At 38.2% G+C, this 17236-nt stretch overlaps 1 protein-coding gene across 5 annotated transcripts in view; it reads left to right on the top strand.

The window, feature by feature from the left end:
* KAT6A (lysine acetyltransferase 6A) overlaps positions 1–17236 on the top strand; it is a 113340-nt gene that overhangs the window by 61004 nt on the left and 35100 nt on the right. For 4 of the 5 annotated variants that reach the window (XM_028526364.2, XM_036011560.1, XM_036011561.1 and 1 more), the window contains 4 exons: positions 446–527; positions 3239–3374; positions 4959–5275; positions 11059–11177. In XM_028526364.2, the coding sequence (XP_028382165.1) occupies positions 446–527; positions 3239–3374; positions 4959–5275; positions 11059–11177 (654 nt within the window). The remainder of the gene's footprint in view (positions 1–445; positions 528–3238; positions 3375–4958; positions 5276–11058; positions 11178–17236) is intronic. The other variant, XM_028526365.2, reaches the window with a different exon arrangement.

Here is a 17236-nt window from a genome sequence, read left to right on the forward strand (position 1 = left end):
TATACTTGCTACTTGAGACTTGGATTTTTTTTTAGGTAGTTTCTAAAGTACCTTAATCACAAATTTGCACAAAGACCAAGCTATTTTAAAACATTACTCTGAAATTGTTAGAGTGGTATGGAGGCTTTCATTTAGGACTAGTTAGTATATTAATTACAGTTGTCCCTTTTTTATTGTTAAAACAGACTAAACTTAGCTATATCAGATTATTGGATAAACTTGAAAGTAATGAAACTAGTTCTTATTAAAGATCAGATGAAGCAGACAAAACTCAAAACTGGTAACTCAGACTCCATTTATATAGTACAAATTAAGGAAACTTTTACTATTATAATACCTCATTTCCTTTCTGAGATCGTTGAAGCTTCCTGCATTTTATGAAGTCATGATCTTGATATGTTTCTGTTTCATAAGGGTAAGCAGAACTGCCCTTTCTCTTTTTTAGGATAACATGCTCTTTTGTGATTCCTGTGACCGAGGTTTTCACATGGAGTGTTGTGATCCACCACTCACCCGGATGCCAAAAGGTGACAAATACTTTCTGAAATCAAACTGGCAATGTTAGTGAAAGCACCTGTTATCTATGTTGAAAAAATGAAAGAGTAATTTGCATCTTTTTACTTGGGGTTGTATAAGTAGGGAGAAAGCTTTCACCTTAACGGTGGGGACAGTCTTTCTTTTAGGCATCTTGACATTCTTTCTTTTTAAGATAGATGATAGGTAGATAGATAGATAGATAGATAGATTCTTAGAGGTAGGGGAAGGGAGGAAGAAAGAGAGGGAAACATCAATGTGTGGTTGCTTCTTGTGCGCCCCCTACTGGGGACCTGGCCTGCAAACCAGGCATGTGCCCTGACTGGGAATCAAACCAGTGACCCTTTGGTTTGCAGGCTAGTTAGTGCTCAATCCACTGAGCCACACCATCCAGGGCAGCTCCTGACATTCTTGTGTGATGTGGATTTATTATTACTCTCCTCTCTTTTTAATATCTAAGCATCCATGGAGGATGAAGTGGTTCATTTATAAATATTTGCCAGTCCTGTAGTTAGAGGACAAAATACTTGCCTTATGTAATATTTTGAAATACCTTTTTCTTTAAAGGAAGAAATGAAATTGTATTAGGTCATGTTGATTATGTCATGGCTCATCACTTTTGAGGGATCTTAGAGCTATTACAGTCTCTGGTTTATTCAAAACTTACTATTATTATGATTTTTTTAGAAGATAATTTGTGAACAAGTAAGTGCCCAAATCATAAGAGTACAATGTAATGTTACTCAGTTCTTTGAGTCCTGTTAGGACAGTTGCCTGTTGTTTGGACTTCCATCTTATCATATGCTTATAATTTCTTAAAAAAAATACAGAGAATCCTCTGCTCTGTTTTATCACAGATTTTGTTTTCAACTCTGATTTTGTGATTCATAGGTTTCTTAAGATGTTTATAGGATTTTTGATGTCTGTTTGAAAAAAATTTTCTGTTGATGGAAAAGGACTTGACCTTAGGTATAGCCAAGTTATTCTACTTCAGGATCTTACTTGAGTCCCTCTCATGCCACTCTATTGATTGCTACCTTTTGAAAAGTCTTAAATGTATATATGTATTAGAGGATAAATACCCCCTTTCCTTCCTTTCCCATTTGCCTGAAATCTGGTCAAAAGGCCTTCTGAGAATCCTTCAAGATAAGAAAGATTTTCTTAGGATTTTATTCCTATGTATTTCATGCCTACAAAAGAAGTTTTATAGCAGCTTAAAGCAGGAAACATTTTAAAACAATTTCAGACTTACAGAAAAGTTGTAAAAGTGGTGTAGAGTTCTTATTGACCCTTTAAGTAGCTTCCCCTCTTGTTAACATTCTACAAAACCATAGTACAATTATTGAAACCAGGAAACTAATATTGGTATGATACAATTAACTAATATGCAGGCCTTATTTGAATTTTCTAGTCTGCAATCCAATTCAGAATCTCACATTACATTTAGTTGTTATATTTCCTTAGTGTCTTCCAGACTGTGTTAATTCCTCAGACTTTGTCTTTCCTGACCTTGACACTTTTGAAGAGTACTTGCTGGTTAATTATTTTGTGGAAAGTCCTTCCATTTGGGTTTGTCTCTCACTTGATCATGATTAGATTGAGGTTTTGAGGTTTGACAAGAGTCCCACAGAAGGACTGCTGTGTTTTTGTCGGTGCATTGTAATGCTGTGTTACACCTGTGTGTCTCCTTACGAGTAGTGTTAATGTCGACCACTTGACTGCAGTGAAGAAACCTTAAAGTTGTTATTCTTCTGCTTCTCCCACTAACTTTAGCACACATCAATTGCTAAATTGATGCACCTATTGCACCAATTTTTACTGTAATGTTTGATAATGATAATTTTTCTATTTTTATCATTCGTTCTGCATTTATTAATTGGAACTTTGTGGGGAAAAGCTTATTTCTCCCATTTATTTGTTTAATTAATTTATGTCATCATGAATGCACCACATTTATTTTATTCTGTGGGTTTTAACTCACTACTGTGATTATTTCCTTTTTTGTTCCCTTTGACCCAGATTTAACTATTGGGAGCTCTTTCAAATTGGTTCCTGTGTTCTTTTGATATACCTTCATCATCTTCTGAGCACTTAACTGATTTTCTAGCATCACAGGATGTTCTAGGTTATCGTGTATTTTCCCTGCTCCAGTCATTACTCTATGGCAGGGGTGTCAAACTCATTTTCACCAGGGGCCACGTCAGCCTCACAGTTGCCTTCAAAGGGCTGAATATAATTTTAGGACTGTATAAATGTAACTTGCTTCTTAACAATTAAGTGAGAGCTTGGCACTGCTACTGGGTAGAAACAAGGTGCCAGGCCAGATAAAACAAGGTGGAGGACTGAATTTGGCCTGTGGGCCTTGTTTTTGCCACCTGTGCTCTATGAAATCCTGGCGTCTTTTCTTGTATAATGGTAATTAGAAACTAGTATCGGGGTGCTAGGTATAGAACAGGGATTTTTAACTGAGGATCAGTGGATTTTAGCCATGTGTGGGCCTCAGATACTTGTGAATCTCTTTCAGTTTTTGTTGAATTTTGTGTGTATATGTATTCATGTTTATTTTTCTGGATAGATTTCATCAGATTTTCAAATGAGAGTCCTTGATCTGAAAGAGGTTAAGAACTCTTGACTTACAGTATCTGAACTCTTTCAGTGTATTTACCTCTATTGTGCTTTTATGTGGAATGCTCTCTCTTTATAGGCATGTGGATATGTCAAATATGTCGACCTAGGAAAAAAGGACGAAAACTTCTACAGAAGAAGGCGGCACAGATAAAACGGCGCTATGCTAATCCAATAGGACGTCCAAAAAACAGGTTAAAGAAACAAAACACGGTGTAAGTTGTACTTGTGGCAAGGTGAGGGGAGAAAAGGATAGGGCCTTCTCTATAGTGTAGGATTCCCTTGTTTGCTTTATGGAAAAAATTTCAATGGTCATAACTGGCACTTTTATGCAATAATAATGGCTAACATTTATTAATCCCTTAACAAAGTGCCAAGGCACTTGCTAACTGCGTTATGTGCTGCGTTAAATCATTTAGTTCTCCCAACAACCCAGTGAAGAGCAGGGGCTATGATCACTCTTACATTTTAAAGGTGGAAACTACAACGTGGAGAGATTAACTTGTACAAGTTTATAGTAAAATGTTGAGCCGGGGGATTAAAGCCCAAGTAGTCTGGCACCAATGCCTGCCTCTTAACTATTGCCTTATGTAAAAACAAGAAAGAAAGAATTGTGTTACTAGCACTTCACAGATCCCTCTGATATTAGTCTCATTAATTTATTTCTATTAGATGTACAAATGACTAGAGAGTTTCTACTGTTGAGGTCATAGCTAAGTGTCATTTTTATGTCCTGTGGTAAAATAATGCAAGTTTTTGATCTATTAGAAATCAGGATATAATTATCCCTTATGGACTAGGAAACTGGTCTATGTCTGGAGGAGGTGGGGCAAGATTCCATAGCTAATTCTACCTGTTGTTTTTTTTTTTTTTAAGTATCTCTAAGGTAATTTACTTTAGATGATATGTAAAATACCTTTAGGCCTGTAAATCTCTCTTTATTCTAAAAAATTTCACTTACCTTTTCTACATTTAAGATTGTCTTGAAGGTGATATGTCTGAAATGAATGGGCATCAGCAGATTGAAATGTACAGAACCAGCATTGTGGTAGTTTATATTTTAAATCTTAAATCAGCTTTAATTTTTCTATGAAGTGGTCTTTTGATTCCTCACTTTCAGAGAGTAACCCATCCTTGTGTTTAAAGGTAAAAGTATCAGTCTGAGTTGGTACAGAGATCATAGGACTTTATACCCGGAAGGATCTTACTTGTTCTCTGGTCCAGCTCTCATTTTACAGATGAAGACTGATACTTAGAGAGAATGTGATTTGTCCAACATATACAGCTAGTAAGTGACAGAATTATGACTCAAATGTGCCTTCTGACTCCTGACCTAGGATTCATTTCACTATAAATTAACTGGGCTTCTTGGAAAGAATTTTTAATTTATTACTAAATAATAAATTAAATAATTTATTATTCTGTGCTAAATTTCTTTTTTAAAAAATTTGTTTTGAGAAAGTGAAAGAAACATCAATTTTTGTTGTTCCACTCATTTATGCATTCATTGGTTGATTCTTGTATGTGCCCTGACAAGTTATAAAACCCACAACCTTGACATATCAGGATGATGCTCTAACCAACTGAGATACCTGGCCAGGGCCAAATTACTTATAAATTAATAATTTTAAATAATATTATTTCTAGTTCATATAATATTTATAGTTTATGAAATATTCTTAATGATACAGATTTTTTATAAAGCTCTAGGTTATTTACTAATTATATGTTACATATTAAGTAGAAACCTTATACAGATTTCTTTTTAATAGTTACCCTTTTCCTGTTTGATTCTTTAGATCAAAAGGTCCCTTCAGCAAAGTTCGAACTGGCCCTGGAAGGGGTCGGAAACGTAAAATCACACTCTCCAGCCAATCAGCATCATCATCAGAAGAAGGCTATTTAGAGCGAATAGATGGCTTGGACTTCTGCAGTGATAGCAGCGTTTCCTTGAAATTCAACAAGAAAACCAAAGGGCTCATTGATGGCCTTACCAAATTCTTCACCCCTTCCCCTGATGGGCGGAAACCACGGGGGGAGGTGGTAGACTACTCTGAGCAATATAGAATCAGGAAAAAGGGCAACAGAAAAACAAGCACTTCAGATTGGCCCACAGGTAAAAAAAAGTTTGTTCACTTAGAAACAAAAAAGTATTCCATAAGTGTATTATTTGGAATAACACTAGTTATCTGGCATAGATTTATATTTGGTAATTGAATCTGGAATATAAGGATGTATTAAGCATACATATTTAATAATAATAAGGTGATAACTACAGCAGGAATTTAGAGGCTAGACATAAAAGTTTGAGATTGGACAAGTAGGAGCTCTTAGACAAAAGAAGGTGCTTGCTTGGTAGAACCACCAAGAATCTGCCTACAGAAATTTGGGCTATAATCTTGAATCAAAGATAACTTTATGCTTCATAAATTTGGAAATAAATCATGTGATGAGCATCATTATGCTTACTTTCCTCCCAGAAGGAAATAGGAAAGAGTAAGGGAGGACAAAATGCTGTTGATTTAAACGTAAGAAGAATATATGCAAATAAAAGGTCATTGATTTTTCTACTTCACATCTTGGCAAATATAGTTGTGATTTTTTTTAATGGCTTACACTGCGCAGGGGGTGGGGTGGGGGAGAGAGAGAATATAGCTTCAGACCATTTACTTACGTAGTAGGCTAAATTCTCTACTTCTCAGAGAAGAGAATGTCTATGGAGATGGCAAGATAGTGTAGCAGGTGATTCCAGTCAGAGGAGAAAATTTTGATTAGCTGCTCAGATAATTAAAGCTTGAACTAGCCTTACTGCTTGAGTGCTTTGAGTTTAGAGAACATAACCCTGGGAAGGAAGTAGAAATGGTACTGAGGAAGGTAGAAGAATGAGAGTAGACATTTTGGATCACAAGCCTCTTTTGTCTCATATACAGTAAGGGATTTTAAATTCCTTCTGTTTTTTTCCCCTGAATGTCCCATTGGTGATTGTGTTCACTGCTTCCTTATTCTCGCTTACATGAATGGGTGAATCGTCCAGCGCAGAAGAGAAAGTTCTCATCATTCTCAGGTCTCCCTTTATTGATCAGCTTTTCACCAGAGTGGCAATCAACTAATTACTCCTTAAGCATTTAAGTACTTTTCATGCCTTTATCAGCAATGCAGACTATAGATAAGCTCTAGTTTGAGCATGTTTATCCAAGAAGACAAACAACCCATTTAGGTTGAACTTAGATGGAAAAAATCTCATAAAGCAGATCTTAATGAAAGGCATTCTTGAATTAACCATTTCATTGTGGATAGATTATTAGGAGAATCTACTGGAGAGTTTCAGAAATTGAAATTACTAGAGCAAATGTCAACTTCCGGCCAAGATGGAGGCATAGGTAGACATACTGTGCCTCCTTGCACAACCAAGATAGGGGCAACAATTTAGAAACAGAATAACAACCAGAACTGACAGAAAATTGAACTGCATGGAAGTCGGACAACCAAGGAGTTAAAATAGACACGTTTACCCAGACCGGTAGGAGGGGTGGAGTTGGGCAGCCAGCACAGGTGGAGGCTCGGAGAGCAGAGAGCATTGGGACCGGGCGTGTAAGGCATCTGGGGCGCGCAAGACTGCAGTGGGTGGACGCTGAGTATACAAGCGGCAGCTGGCAGACCCCAGCCAAGGGGTGGCAACTGGCAAACCCAGCGAGGTGGTGATTGTGAAGCAAGGCACTGCGCCCAACCCAGGATCACAGCACTGGGAAACAGAGCCTCGGGACACTGAAAATACCTCTGGGGGTTGAAGTGCAGGGAAAGATTCCCAGCCTCACAGGAGAGGTCGTTGAAAAGTCCCACGGGGTGCACAAGCCCACTCACACAGGAAATGGCACCAGAAGGGCCCAGTTTGCTCGGGGGAAGTGGCAGAAAGGACCGAGGTCTGACAGAGGGCGGACCAAGCACTGTTGTTCCCTCTCAGACCCCGCCCCCACATACAGCGTCATAACCCAGCGACTGGGTTGACCCACCCTCGTGAACACCTAAGGCTCCACCCCTCATACATAACAGGCGTGACCAGACCAAAGGAAAAATAAAAGATGGCTGAAACAGAAGAACAAATGAAAACCCCAGAACCAGTACTTTAAGCCACTGAGAGATAGCCAGCCTATCAGATGCACACTTCAAAGCACTGGTGATTAGGATGCTCACAGAATTGGTTGACTTTGGTCGCAAATTAGATGAAAAAATGAAGGCTACAATAAGTGAAATGAAGAAAAATGCACAGGGAACCAATCGTGATGGAATGAAAGCTGGGTCTCACATCAATGGAGTGGGCCAGAAGGAAGGAAAAAACATACAATCAGTCTTCTGGTCAAGATGGAGGCATAGGTGGACGCACCGTATCTCCACGCACAACCATGACTGGAACAACAACAATTTAGAGGTAGAATAACACTCAGAACTGACAGAGAATTTACCTGAATGGGAGTCAGACAGCCAAGAAGTTGAAGTAGACCCGTTCATCCAGCCCGGTAGGAGGGGCGGAGAGGAGGAGCCACCAGGCACGGGTCGCTGTGCGGGTCGCTGTGAGGAGAGCGGAGAGATTGGGCGCATAAGGCATCTGGGGCGCGCAAGATTGCAGTGGGTGGACCCTGAGTACACAAACAGCAGCCGGCAGACCCAGTGAGGCGGCGATTGTGGAGCAGGTCAGAGTGCGCAACCAAGGATCCTAGGAAAGGGACTGAGGTCCCATGAAGAACCGGAGCTACCGCCATTGTTCTCTCTTGACCCTGCCCCTACATACAACGTCACAGTCTAGCGACTGGGGTGCCCAGCCCTGGTGAACACCTAAGACTCTGCCCCTCACCGGAACAGGAGTGACCAGACAAAAAAAAAAAAGAGAGAGACAGAGAGACATGTCTCAAACAGAAGAACAGATCAATGTCCCAGGACTCATCACTTTAAGCGACCGAGAGATAGCCAGTCTATCAGATGCACAGTTCAAAACACTGGTGATCAGGAAGCTCACAGAATTGGTTGATTTTGGGCGCATATTTGATGAAAAAATGCAGGTTATCATAAAAGAAATGAAGGAAAATGCATAGAGAACCAATAGTGATGGGAAGGAAACTGGGACTCAAAACAATAGAGTGGACCAGAAGGAAGAAAGAAACAACCAAGCAGGAAAGAATGGACAAATGAGAATTCAAAAAAACGAGAAGCTTAGGAACCTCCAGGACGTCTTTAAATGTTCCAACGTCTGAATTATAGGGGTGCCAGAAGGGGAAGAGGAAAAGCAACAGATTTAACATGTATTTGAACAATAATAAAGGAGAACTTCCCCATTCTGGCAAAGGAAATAGATTTCTAGGAAGTCCAGGAAGCTCAGAGTGCCAAAGAAGTTGGACCCAAGAAGGAACACACCAAGGCACATCATAATTACACTAGCCAAGGTAAAAATGAAGGAGAGGATCCTAGAAGCAGCAAGAGATAAGGAGACAGTAACCTACAAAGGAGTTCCCATCAGACTGTCAGCTGATTTCTCAAAAGAGACCTTATAGGCAAGAAGGGGCTGGGAAAAAGTATTCCAAGTCATGAAAGGCAAGGACCTACATCCCAGATTGCTCTGTCTAGCAAAGCTTTCATTTAGAATGGAAGGGCAGATAAATTGCTTCTCAGATAAGGTCAAGTTAAAGGAGTTCATCATCACCAAGCCCTTACTTATTTTATGAAATGTTAAAGGGACTTATCTAAGAAAAAGAAGATAAAAAACATGTATAGGAAAATGACAGCAAACTCACAATTATCAACAACCACACCTAAAACAAAAACAAACTAAGCAAACAACTAGAACAGGAGCAGAACCACAGAAATGGAGATCACATGGAGGGTTAGTAACAGGGGAGTGGGAGGAGGAGAGAGGGGGAAAGGTACGGAGAATAAGTAGCATATATGGTAGGTAGAAAATAGACAGTGGGAGGGCAAGAATAGTATGGGAAATGTAGAAGCTAAAGAACTTAGGACACATGGACATGAACTAAAGAGGGGGAATGTGGGTGGGAGAGGGTGTGCAGGGTGGAGGGGAGTGAGGAGGGGGGTAATGGGACAACTGTAATAGCATAATCAAAATATATTAAAAAAGAAAAAAATTATTAGAGCAAATGTATAAAGTATATAGAGCATCAATGTTGAGCTTTAGGCATTAATGTGAACTTTTGCTTTAATTTTCTCTGTCATTTTCTTTTATGAGTTTTAGAGTTTAAGGAGCAGTCTTGCAAAATTTGATAATACTTGCAGCAGTACTGAATGCTGTACTAGATCTGTGCCTGTATCTATCTATGTTGTGCACTAGGGGGCGTTAAAGTCACATAGTATCTTTAGATTACATATATGTATTTTTCACTTTGGGAATATTGTGAACAGTGAGGCCCTTGTCCCCTTCCCTATACTAAATAAATAACAGCCTATATGTGCAGTTAATATGAAAAGAACTATCTCACTTAATTGGTCTTTTCAGCCACCCTCATACAGAGAAGAAATGTCAGTGACACTAGCAGCAATGTCATCTTCAAATGCAAAGTATAATGATCTACATAATCCTCCAGTAGTCCTTTTACTAATTTCTTTGTCTATTTGAGGAAGATGCATCATTTAGTGGGTCAATTATTATAATTTATCATGCTTAATCAGAGATTATGATATCCTCAGTTTTGTGGAGCTGGTACTTTGAAAGGGCACCCCGAATGTGAAGGGAGTTGGTACTGCTTGACATCAGTTGAGGGTAGCTATTTCAAAGGTTATCTTTATGCTGAGATAAGAATGTATTGGCCTTATGATAATTGCAGAATCACTGGGAAGTTTAAAATGAGCCAATTGCCCTGTTTTCCTCTCAGCTGATGAAAATTATGTCTTACTTAACAAACTTTTCCCATACTACCAAGGAATGAAAAAACAGTATTTGAATGTTATGTTGAACTTATACTAAAAGTATTATACTCATACTATTTTAAAATAAATTTTATACTTCTTAGACGCTTTCCTGTTCTGTTTTTATATGTATTGGGTTGGCCAGAAAGTTCGTGTGGTGTTTTCCTTGAAATAAAAGACACATTTTTCAGTTTCATCAATAACTTTATTGATTTAGGTATTTTGAGTATTTTGGCTATCTCCCACGTGGTGTAAAGTTGGTTCTCAATTAATGTCTCGGTTTGATCCCTATCAACTTGAACTGGTCTACCCAACCGTGGAGCATCTTCCAGCGAGAAGACTCCAACACAAAAGTTCACAAACCACTTTGACATATTTGATCAGTCACAGCACCTTCCCCGTACACTGCATAAATATATTTTTTGTATTTAAGTTATATTTTTACCTTTATTGAAATAATAAAGCATAATATGCCTAAAATGTTACATATTTTCTTCCACCTTCAGTACTAAAATGACTGCAAAAAATTCACCCATTTTGATAAGTTTTTGTTTCAAATGCAGGCTGATGTGACAGCTGTCACAATACAAACCTAACAGTTGATTTGAATGAAGTTAAAGACAACTAAGTGGTACTAGAGCCATCTTATGGAAGAACCAAACGTAATTTTTGGCCAACCCAATATTACAGTATGTTAAAATGTAATCTCTTTTTAATGAAGTTTAAATTTAGTTATGTAGTATTTTTAAGAAGACAGTTCAGGATTTTTACTATAAGGTTGATACAACACATATACCTTGTATGTTCTTTATTGACTAGTATCTTTCTAGGAGTTAGTTTAATGCTATCCTCTTCTTTGTCATATAAAATAATAGCAAAAATAAGATGGGGGTCTCCTAACCGAAGTAAAGTCTTCTGAAATTTTTTTCTAGATAATGCATTAAACTAAGGATGATATTAATAATGTGTGAACCCTTTTTTTATGTGCAGACAATCAGGATGGCTGGGATGGCAAACAAGAAAGTGAGGAGCGGCTTTTTGGGAGCCAAGAAATCATGACTGAGAAAGACATGGAATTATTTCGTGATATCCAAGAACAAGCACTACAGGTAAAGTTGGCTATTTGGATTGGACAGCCAAATAATTTGTTTATGGGTGAGGAAGAGAGAATTAATTATATTATACATAAAGCAGTAACAGCAACTGATCCATCTGATCTGGGACTATTTTGTCATGTTTCTCCTCTGTAAAATTATTTTTCTTCTGTAAGTTAAGACTTGGGTGTTTATTGTAATTGTAGTGGGAAACCACTGAAAAATTTTTAGAAAGGAAATAGGATCAGATTTGCATTAGAAATTGTTTTTCCTTGACCACCATATTAAGAATGGATTAGAATTAGGTAAGAGTAGAAGCAGGGAAACCAATTTTGAGGCCTTTATGTGGTCTAACTGAAAGAAACTGACAACTAGAGAGGTGGCAGTGGAAATGGGAGTGAGGTAGATGGATTTAGAATGTATTTTAGAGATGAAATTAGCGGCACTTGGTGATAGGTTCTGTGTAATTTGAAAGAGTAAGAGGTTATCAAGGATGACTCTCTGGTTCTCTGACTTAATGTAATTATGTGGGTTGAAGCCAATGGGAAAGCTGCTGTTGATTAAATTAGAGGATGTTTTGAATAATGAAAGCATTCATAAAGATAATGACCTAAGTCATTTTCATAGCCTCCGTATGGCTAGTGGAAACTGCTTTAAGCCCTGGCTGGCGTAGCTCAGTGGATTGAGCGCGGGCTGGGAACCAAAGTGTCCCAGGTTCGATTCCCAGCCAGGGTACATTCCTGGGTTGCAGGCCATAACCCCCAGCAACCACACATTGATGTCTCTCTCTCTCTCCCCCCCCCCCACTCCCTTCCTTCCCTCCCTAAAAATAAATAAATAAAATATTTAAAAAATATTTTAAAAAAAGAAACTGCTTTAACCTTTGTTTCAAAACTTTTGCATGAAGATTTTAGACAGTCTAACAGTTGTACCATTAAGAAATAAATGATAAAAGAATTAATATTTGGAACCCATCTAACCAACAATCCATCATCTGTTGAGTACCTCTTTTGTTCTAAAAACTGTACCAGGTATAGGGGCTATGTGAGTAAAATATAGAGTGTATAATTTATTAGGAATTCAAAACAGCAAACCCAGTATTTGTGCGTAGTGATTATTTTGAGTTATTAAATTTTGTGTGATATATTTCTAATTCAAGAGTTATTGAAATGCTTAGCAAGATTTTTATCAAAAAGTCATTCATAATTGGCTTTGATTTTTTGTTTTTATTTCAGGAGAAATAAGGATATAGTTTGTCTGGTACTATGTTCTGTTATTACCTATATAAGGAACACTTTATAAAAAAGAACCCCTGAAAAGAAAAATAGAAGCATAAAAATTACTAGCATAGGCTTCTGTTCTGGAATTTTATTTTAACAATGACCTTTGGAGCTTGGCAGAAATGTTTTTTTCTTAAAAGGTCCGTCACCAGAAAGAAGTATTTGTATTCACTTATTCCATTAGAGCGTAACAGCCTTCTTGAAATATGTAGAATGATTTTTACATAAGATATTACCAAATATCACATTATATTTCCATAGTTAATTTTAATGATTTTTAGTTTTGAAGGATTTGATTGTTACAGCAGTTTTTAAATCTGGGGTACTAAAATATTTTTTTGCATAAAGAATTGAATAGTTATTAGAAATGCAGTAAGTTAGGTTCAATAACTCTCTTACCCCTCTGAGGTAAAGATTATTATCCTCATTTTACATATGAGAAAACTGACTTTTTGTTGAGTGACTTTTCTGGTGGAGTTAGAACACAGGCCTGTGTGACTTCAACATCCTGCATTACCCTGTCAAAAAATGTTATAGAGGCACCAAAATTATGTAATTTGTCGCTGTATTAAATGATACAGACCGTTCCACATTTTCACAGCATACTAAGAATAAGTAAGAATTGCTGTGATCTGGACGTTCACAGAAGGAGGCTTAAAGGATGGTTAGAATTTAGGTAAATGGAGAGAAAGAGGGCTTACCAGGTGCAGTAAAAATTAACTTCAGCTCTGAGAAATAACGAGTATAAATACGAAAGATGTGTGATGGTTGGTCTGTCAGATCCACAGATATTTGAGGGCCTACCTTGTGCAAGCCACACTGAGGGGGCATAGAAAACACAGTGACTGCCCATACAGGTGTTGTAGCACAGGCAGACCTAGCTTTGTATGCAGCACATTAATGGAAACATGCACATCGGAATCATGTCCATGCTTTATACATTTCTGTGGCGACTGAGATTTGATCTTAGTTTTGGTATGTGTCAGTTAACATGGCACCATGCAAAGCGAGGACTGTCGGTAGTGTAGTTTGAGAGATAAAATGGAGTGGAACATTTATTAGGAATGGTAAGAAATAGGTTGACTTACTAGCACATAACTGGATATTGGTGAGTTTTGAATGCTAGTCAGAAGACATTAGTCTTGGAATGCCAGAAATATAAGGTATCCCCATAACTGCTTTTTTTATTGGAGTGATTTCTCCTTGGTATTGATGAAATTAGGGATGGGGAGTGAGGGGCTCTTAATGTCTTAGGCCTTTACCCATAAACATAAGACATATAAGGCTGTTTATTTTAAACCTTAGCACAACTTTAGTGAGAATTTTAATAAGAGAGTGATGAAAGGCCTAGGTACTAGAAACAAACTGTTCACATCCTATCTCTGCTGAGTAACCTTGGTTGGACAAGTTACTTACTAGGTTTGGTGAAAGGATTAAATGAGTTGCTGTGTGCAAGATGCTTAGTGTGTCATTTGTGTAGTGAGTGCTAAATGTGAGCTGCTGTTAGCTCTCTTAGGGACAGGTGCTGGAAATACATGCATAAATAGAAAATATATCTCTGCCCTTCAGTTGTGGAGACATTTGTAAAGAAATAATTAAAGCCATGAAATTAGTAATAGGTACTCTTCTACTGTGTTCCAGGTACTATATATTGCAACATCAACTTGAGCTTTTAATATATATGTGTAACCTTGTTATTTAATAAATATAACATTATTATTATTTGCTCTCATTTGGCAGATGTCTTCATCGAAGTCTTAGAAGGAGTATCTTACCTAGAGTTATATAACTACATTTTAGAATCAGTATTTAAACCCAGGCAGTCTGACCCAGATTCTTAACCCTTAACTGCCAGTCTATGGTATAATGTTACCAAAGAGATTTGCATAAGATGCAGTGAGAATAAACAGGAAAATATCTGTCCAGGAGTGTTAGGGGAGTCACTGTAGCAGCGTGTTGAAGGAATTAGTAATAATTTACTATTGAGTAAGAAGAGGAAGGCACTTCAAATAGAACAGTTTGGGTGTAAAAAAGTTTAATGAACCCTTGGAGCTGGATGTAGTTAATTTGTCTTGCATTCAAGTAAGAGATGAGGTTGAAAGTAAGTATAGACCAGATCACAAATCCTGTGGTACATGTTAAGGAATTTGTGTGAAACACAAATTCCTTTTTAGTTACAGTACCTTTTTTTTTTTATTTGAGAGAGAGGAAGGGAGGGAGAAAGACAGGGAGGAAAACACTGGTGAGAGAAAAACATCAATTGGTTGCCTCTTTTACTGAGCTCACAACCTAGACATATGGCCTGATGGGAACTGAACCCATGACCCTTTGCTTTGTGGGATGACGCCCAAACTGCTGAGCCATACCAGTCAGGACATTACAATAGCTTTTTAAAGGAATCAAATAGCTTTTGAAGGGCTACTGAAGAAGTTCTAAAACGAGAATGACATAATTGTATTTACATTTAGAAACTCATCTTAGGTGATACCCTGCATAGTGGTTTAAAGAATACCTGAACGAGGACATTGCTCAGTCCAGTGATTACAGTAGTTAGAATGAGAAGCGACTAGAGTCTAAATGAAAGCGGAAGAGGTACAGTAGGCAGAGGTTTTGAGAAAGATTTAGGATAGAATGGGAAAGGTGTAGTGTCGGGTTAGAAGTTGGAGTTGAAGGAGAAGGTGGAACCAAATGGGTCTCCCAGCTTTCTGTTTTGAGTACATGATGATACTAAATGTGGTAAGAGGAGCTTTTTTGGATGGAGGAAGAGACCATACCTACATTAAATTGGGGATTTGTGTAAAGCCTAAAATGGAGAACTTCTGTAGATTTGTATTCAGAGATCAGGAGGGCTTGGGTAGGAGCTTTGCCAAGTTATGGGCACACCAGCAATAGGTGAAACTACATAGGTAATAGCTAAAGTTATCATAGATAACATTCATATAACAATAAATACTACTGAGTACTGGTTACTGTGTGCCAGATATTGGATATACAAGAATGAATCAGACAGGTTTTTAAAAAAAAATTCTCACTCTCTGGAGCTTACAGTTTAACTGGGGTAGCAATGGTAAGTGGTGTGCCATGTGGTGGTGGGGGGGAGAAAAGTGAGGAGAGAGAGAGAGGGAAGGGTGGGTTCGTGCAATTTTAAACTGTTGTGTTAGGGACTGTCTCACATTTAGTAGAAACCTAAAGGAGGCGAGGCAGTGAGCCATGTGAATATCATGGGAGCATAAATGCAGGCTCCAAATTGGGATTTGTGCTTAGCATAGTCAAGAAAATGCAAGGAGGAGGCTAATGTGGTTAGAGCTGAGAATAGAAATTAGGTGATCAAACTCTGGCTGGTGTGGCTCAGTGGACTGAGCACCAGCCTGTGTACCAAAGGGTCATTGGTTTGATTCCCAGTCAGGGCACATGCCTGGGTTGTGGGCCAGGTCCCCAGTAGGGGGCGCATGAGAGGCAACTGCACATTGGTGTTTCTCTCCCTCTTTCCCTCTCCCTTCCCCTCTCTAAAAATAAATAAATAAAATCTTTAAAAAAAAATAAGAAATTAGGTGATCAAGACAGAAAGGTAATGGAAGGCTAGATTTTGTAGGGTCTTCTAGACCATTATAAGAACTATGATTTTTATTCTGAGTGTGATAGGAACCCTTGGAGAATTTTGAGCAGAAGAGTGACCCAATCTGACAGAGGTTATAATGGAATTTCTCTGGCTCCTGTGTAGATTGAAGAGAGGAAATACAAAAGCAGGGAGAAGTTAGGAGGCTGTTAGCATTATCCAAGTAAGAGATACGGGTCATTGTGGTAGTGGTAGAATTGGAATTCTTGACTGTGTTGTGAAGGTAAGTCCATTAGGATGTGCTGTGGGACTGGATGGTTTTGAAAACAGAGTCAAGGATGACACTAGAGCACAGTTGGAGGAGGGAGTGGCCATTTACTTAGATGGAGGTGAATACAGGAGAAAGAGTTTTGGGGAAAAGAATATTTGGAGTTTGATTTTTGGACTGTTGAAGTTGAGATTCCTATGACACATTTAAGAGAAAAGAGCTATTTTTTTTTTAAGTAGACAATGGGATGTATGTGTCTGGAATTCAAAGGGCAGGTCTGGGCTCAAAATTGAAACTTAGGACTTGTCAGCAAGTTGGTGGTATTTAAAGGAATGAGACTAGGTGGGATCACCAAAAGAGAAGAAAAGAGCTTGAAGAGTCCTGGGGCATTTCAGCATTTTGAGATTGGTGAGACTGAGAAGGGATGGCTAATTAAACCATAACTCCTCGTTTCTCCCTCCCTTAGCCCCCGACAGCCACCATTCTGCTTTCTGTCTCTGTGAGTTTAAACTACCACAGGCAGACCTCATACAGGTGGAGCCATATGATATTTGTATTTTTGTGTCTGGCTTATTTTACTTCATGCATTTTCAGAGTTCATCCATGTTGTAACCTATGTCAGAATTTCTTTTCTTTTTAAGGCTAAGTAATATTTTATTGTATGTGTTTACCACATCTTGTTTCTCCATTCATCTGTCAGTGAATACTTGGGTTGCTTCCACCTTCTGGGTATCGTGAATAATGCTGCTGTGAACAAGGGTGGACAATATCTGTTTAAGTTTCTACTTTCGTTCTTTCATATATCCAAAAGTGAAATGGCTGGTTCCTATGGTAATTCTAGGTTTAATTTTTTTAGATGTTTTGAGGAACTGTCATACTGTTTGCTTCAGTGGCTGCACCATTTTACCTTTCCACGAGTGATGCACTGGGGTTCCAGTCTCTTCACATCCTCGCCAATGCTTGTTATTTT

This window comes from Phyllostomus discolor, chromosome 11 (assembly GCF_004126475.2).
Source record: "Phyllostomus discolor isolate MPI-MPIP mPhyDis1 chromosome 11, mPhyDis1.pri.v3, whole genome shotgun sequence".
Classification (NCBI taxonomy): Eukaryota; Metazoa; Chordata; class Mammalia; order Chiroptera; family Phyllostomidae; genus Phyllostomus; species Phyllostomus discolor.